This window comes from Syngnathoides biaculeatus, chromosome 2 (assembly GCF_019802595.1).
Source record: "Syngnathoides biaculeatus isolate LvHL_M chromosome 2, ASM1980259v1, whole genome shotgun sequence".
Classification (NCBI taxonomy): domain Eukaryota; kingdom Metazoa; phylum Chordata; class Actinopteri; order Syngnathiformes; family Syngnathidae; genus Syngnathoides; species Syngnathoides biaculeatus.
The window spans coordinates 2,373,659-2,379,586 of record NC_084641.1 but is presented as its reverse complement, the minus strand read 5'-3'; the positions used below and the strand labels follow the sequence as shown (position 1 = coordinate 2,379,586).

The 5,928-nt window shown below is 48.0% G+C and overlaps 1 protein-coding gene across 1 annotated transcript; it reads right to left on the bottom strand.

Moving 5' to 3' along the window:
- Positions 1-266: 266 nt before the first annotated feature.
- LOC133493807 (potassium voltage-gated channel subfamily A member 3) lies at positions 267-1,862 on the bottom strand. Its single transcript, XM_061807646.1, has one exon. The coding sequence runs from the start codon at positions 1,860-1,862 to the stop codon at positions 267-269; it is 1,596 nt and encodes a 531-aa protein (XP_061663630.1).
- Positions 1,863-5,928: the final 4,066 nt, after the last annotated feature.

Below are 5,928 nucleotides of genomic sequence, written 5' to 3'. Positions count from 1 at the left end.
GTCATTAGATTGTACATTTGTAGTGTTTATAAAGCTTTTCCCTCAGTGGCTACAACATGTGCCCTCCCTATTGCAGGTTTTGAAGGATCGTAAATTATTTTATTTTTACATTAAGAGCTCTGAAACCAATTGAAATTCTCACAATGTGAGCAGACGGGACTTTGTCTCCTTTTTTTTTAACTCCTCACTGTCTACCAGCGCTTCCATGCTCATTGACCTCCGACCCTGCGCACATCCACTCACGACCCCCGTGACAGTGTGACTGACTACACGTCGGTGAAGATCTTCTTGTTGATGTTGATGCAGTTCTGGGAGTTGTTCTGGGCGCTGGTGGGAAAGTTGGGCTGCTGCTTGAAGGCGCTGTTTATGGCGTGCTCCTCCATCACCATGTACTCGCTCTTGCTGAGCGATGAAGAGGAGCGCGTCTTCCTCAGCTCCTCGGGCTCTGCTAGTGGCTGGCAGCTTCCCACATGCAGGTACTGGGCCTGTTCCTCGCCCTCGGTCTCCCTGTGGTAGAAATAGTTGAAATTGGACACGATGACTGGCACGGGGAGCGCGATGGTCAGCACGCCGGCAATGGCGCACAGAGAGCCCACGATCTTGCCCCCGATTGTGACCGGGTGCATGTCCCCGTAGCCCACGGTGGTCATGGTGACCACGGCCCACCAGAAGGCGTCTGGGATACTGTTGAATCCCGAGTCCGGGTCATCCGCCTCGGCGAAATACACGGCGCTGGAGAAGAGGATGACGCCGATGAAGAGGAAGAAGATGAGGAGGCCCAGTTCTCGCATGCTGGCCTTGAGGGTCTGACCCAAAATCTGCAAGCCTTTGGAGTGGCGCGAGAGTTTGAAAATGCGGAAGACGCGCACCAGGCGGATGACGCGCAGGATGGCCAAGGACATGGCCTGCTGGCCGTTCCCTTGCCGCTCCGCCAGCTCCGTCCCCAGGGTGATGAAGTAAGGGATGATGGCCACGATGTCGATAATGTTCATGATGTTCTTGGAGAACGTGGCTTTGCTGGGACATGCGAAGAAGCGCACCAAAAGCTCGAAGGAGAACCAGATGATGCACAAGGTCTCCACCACGAAGAAAGGGTCTGAGAAGGGGCTGACCAAGTAGGGGAAGGTGCCGTTAATCGCGGGCGCTACGGGGATTGCGTCCCGGTTCTCGTCCCGGAATTCTGGCAGCGTCTCCAAGCAGAAGATGACGATGGAGATCAGGATGACCAGGACAGAGACAATGGCGATGCCCCGAGCCGGGCCCGAGCTCTCCGGGTACTCGAAAAGCAACCACACCTGCCGCTGGAACTCGTTGTCGGGCAGGGGCCGCTCCTCCTCCTTGATGAAGCCCTCGTCCTCCCGGAACTTCTCCATGGCCTCCTCGCCCAGCTCGTAGAAGCGAATCTCCTCCGAGAAGATGTCGATGGGGACGTTGACGGGTCTCCTGATGCGTCCTCCTGACTGGTAGTAATACAGAATGGCATCAAAACTGGGTCGGTTCCGATCGAAGAAGTACTCGTTCCTGAGAGGATCGAAGTACCTCATCCTCTTCTTGGGGTCCCCCAAGAGGGTCTCCGGGAACTGCGCCAGAGTCTTGAGCTGTGTCTCGAAGCGCAAGCCGGATATGTTGATGACCACCCTCTCGCAGCACTCGTGGTCCGGTTCGTATCGGTCCAGAGAGTGGTGCCCTGGGAGCGCCGCGGACTCCTCCAACATGTTGTCGCACGCCACCACAGTCATGACGTTGGCCTCCGTCTCGGTGTACCCGTGATTCACCAGATTGTCGCCGCGTGTTTTGCTGACGCTCGGCGGGGGTGATTGCAGGAGGCTCAGGTTGTCGTCCATGCGCGGCTCACGACGCATCCAGGGACGGCCGCCTCGCCCCCTCCGCGGACAGCCCGCTGTCTGGCGTCTCTGTCGTCCTCCTCCTCTCTGGCTCAGCTCGGTTGTCGCTGCTCCCGCCCACCACCGGAGACGTGGGGGTTATAAACATGCCTTGCACCCGCCCACAGCGTGCCGCGCCCGGTGCATGCTCCGGTATTCCTCCAATGGCAGCGCGCAAGGACGCACGCAGCAAGCAACAGTCCGCCGTCATTCAACTCGCAGCCTGCATTGGGCGTACCCGCCTCCCCACTTGTCGCGTTCCCGGGGCGCTATTACGCGCGCGCGCACGCGCGACGTCAATCCACGGTTGAGACAAGGTCGTTGCTCACATGTGGTAGAACTTGCGCACCGGGGGTTGCCCGTCAGTCAATAGAAAGGAATTATTGACCACCTCGGGTGAAACATGAAAACTGACTTGATCGCTGAAAAATATGAATTTGAGGATTCAAGCAGTGACAGGCTTGCATAAAACAGAGTTGTGAGAGTTGTGAAGGAAATACGGGAACATAGCTTGCCCCACCCCCAGATCTCAACTTAACTTTATTTCTACAGTGCTTAAAAAAACAACCGCAGTTGTGACAAAGTTTTGTAAAGGTTGAACATAAAACATGCTAAATAAAATCAGTCATCCACCCCATTCCTAATGTTTATTGACGTAATGGAGACCTCCGGCTTCACCAACCATCCAAAAATTTGTCTTGGTGCAAACAGCCAGCAAACCCTTGGGAAAGAATATACTGCAGTATCCATTGATCACAATATCACACTTTTTTTTCAAATCTTGGGGGTTGCAGAAATGTTATGAAACGGTTGCTGTCCAAGGTTCTGAAACGAAAAGTTAAAAAACAAATGTCGAAGTGTCAGTAAAGTAAATCTTGTTATGCAATCATATCAAATCATATCATGTCATACGTATTTCTTTTGAGGGCTTGTTGTTGTTGCCTTCCATACCCAGCAACCATTCCCAATCATCCCAATCAAAGTGAGAATTTTGTAATACTTCATTCGTAAAGCCAACTCACAAGTGAAAATGTTTATTGAGTTTGCCTGTATGCCTGCATTATTCTGTTGAAGAAACATTAAATATAATCTGTTGCTTGAAAACCTTCATGAGCATTTTTAACACACGGCTAAATGTCTTCAAACATGCTGAGTTACACACAGTTTCTCGATCATCAAATGAATGTCACGCCACATCTTCTAATAGTAACAAGGAAGCAACGAGACCTTTGCCTTTGTCTGCTTTTACCAGATGAGCATCAAATGATGTCTGATGACATCTTCCACAACTTTGATAACAAATACAATCTACAAACTATCCCTACTGAACAATGTATTTTGTAAAAAAAAAAAAAATGTGTACTTTCACAATCACGATAAGTGGTGAGATTGTCAAGTACATTCATTTATGTCTTCATATGGTAAGGCAATTCTGGTGAATGTCCAGCAGTGTCGATGCATTTGAACAATGCTACCACCACAAACATAAACATGGTGCATTTTGTCAAGGAACATTAGCAAAAACTCAGAGTGTGGCACAGTGCATTTATCCACCGCGCCAATAAACACAACTACATTCGCCAACTGTTAAAAGGAGTTTTTCTTTTTTCTCAACGTGTCAGCCAAAACTGAGCAACAGTCGATTTTCTTCTTAGCATCTGTTGCGCTGGATTGCATTTGACTGTGTAGGTGTCCAAATGAAGTTGCCGCTGAGTGTATTTGGAATATAAATGACTGTACACTAATGAAAGAAAACTCAATTTAAAATGCTTTACAGAAAATGTTCTATTGAATTCCTCGCTTGTTTATAAATATCAAAGGAAGGCAGGTCAAATGTCGCCACAACATAACGCTCACACCCATGTCATGTGACACGTTGACTGGGATGCAGGGACTGACTGTTTGCATATTGAGGCCACGCCGAATAAGACTTGCATTGGAACTCCACTGGGATGCAGCTCAGGGACGACAAAAGGGCCTCCAAATGTGGGTTCTCCAACTCCTCGCTAAATATAGAACGAGCCCAACTCCCAAGTTGGCCAGCAAAACTGTGTTATACCCTTGTTCATTGAACTTGAATGACACAAAAGGCAGTGAAGCAGGGCCTGGAAACATATACAGTGACGCTCCGGGGGGGAAGTAGGTCATTATGTGGGAAGACAAACTCAGACGGCTGAAGTCACGGACATCTGGTTGCACTTGGGAAAACGTCTTGGTGCTCATCCGCCCTGAGTTCACTTAGACAATTCCCGGACAAAGAACCAGGTTGTAATGAATTTACAGGATGTTAAAAATGTCGATAACGACCTGCCTCGACGTCTCAGGCCGCACTTGCGAGTAGGTGTCGGCTATACTGTTTAATTTTTGATACTGCCCCACCTAAATGTTGAATATCATAATCAGAACCAGATGGTAATCACGCCTCCTTTGTTCATCGACATGCGCTCACCACCCACTGTTCATGATCTCATAGTCCCCGATATTTGCAAATAAAAAGGCCAATTGGGGGAAAAAATGATGAAAAAACAACACCTGGGTTTCGCAGCTGCATATGACAGACGCAACGAGGAGGAGGCGGGCAACGGGCCCATACGTGGAACAAAAGCTGGCTGGACAGGAGTTGAATCACATCCTGCGGTAACCCCGGCAACAAGGTTGGTGGTGGTGTTTGGGGGGGGGGGGTCAACGGCAGGGAGGATGGAGACAGTAGGCCAAAGTCGGGCGGGCCGTGACAGGTTCGGTGATGCCAAAGACAAACAAAGACTGGCCATGCAAGGATGGCAAGCATGCACCTTTTTTCTTAAGCGTTTCCATCTGACTTTGAGTGTAATAAATATGAACGAGCGGTGGCAATTTTATGGATGCATAAGAAATACAAAAGCAGAAGTGTATAACCATACAGTGCAGGACAGCCTTCCAGTGAAATACTGCACAGTTGTGCTTCAAGTGTCAGGTTATCTGTCCTACTCAATAAATACCAGCATGCTATAATTGGTACTGCTGTTTTTGTTAGATTTCATTATCCAGTCAATAACTATTTATGTTGGAGTTGGAGGTTTTTTTTTTCTTTTTTTCTAGCCATGAAATGTTTCAGATGGTTGAGACAGCACAGCTGTCGTCTGTTTGAATTGTAATATAAGAAGCTAGGTGTGAAGTAGCAAAGAGAGTATTATTTATTTGACTGTTTTTAGTATTTTTAAGTATTCGCAAAAGTCAATTTTGTCATGTAAATCTAATCCATTCCTCTTACCTGTGGCCCCGAATTGAAATATCCTAGATTATCAGATTTGATAGTTTAGTAACAGATCTATTTTCCATCCATCCATCCATCCATCCATCCATCCATCCATCCATCCATCCATCTATCCATCCATTTTATGAGCCGCCTATCATCACAAGTGGGAGTGCTGGAGCCTATCCCATCGTCATTGGGCAGGAGCCAGGCTACATCCTGAACTGGTTAGCAGTCAATTGCAGGGTACATGGAGACAGACAACAGTCACACTCAGAATTACACCTTTGGGCAATCTAGAGGGGAGAACATGCAAACTCCACACAGAGAGAACCCGGGTCCTCAGAACTATGAGGTCGAGCTTTCCAGGTGCTCCACTGTGCCGCCTTTCCATACATTTGATAGAATTTATCTGACAGGGAGCACTGCGCCCCTAAACTGCCGCTTTTAGAATCGCCCCTGGCTGATAACATTTTATTCATAATGAATCTCAAGAGCCTGGGGGACTTTGATGAATTATTAACCCTCTTAATTATCTATTAAATAGATCATTTGAGACCAGATGAGTTTGTGTGTGTGTGCGTGTGTGTGTGTGTGTGTGTGTTTGTGATGTGTAAGCGGATGAGGACAAAAGGGAGGAGGAGCAAGAATAAATCACACTTAATGAACAAACTGGAAACAGGACATGACTAATACACTTGAAGTCAATAAGATGGAGCACTTCCTACCAAAGAAGTAAAAATAAATTTGGACGTTAGTTGAAGAGGTGCAGCAGGTGCTCCTCACATTTTTGATTCATCTGCATTTGAATCC

Bases quoted from the DNA above. Each gene is read 5' to 3' on its own strand.
- LOC133493807 (XM_061807646.1), bottom strand. From the start codon at position 1,862: ATGCGTCGTGAGCCGCGCATGGACGACAACCTGAGCCTCCTGCAATCA.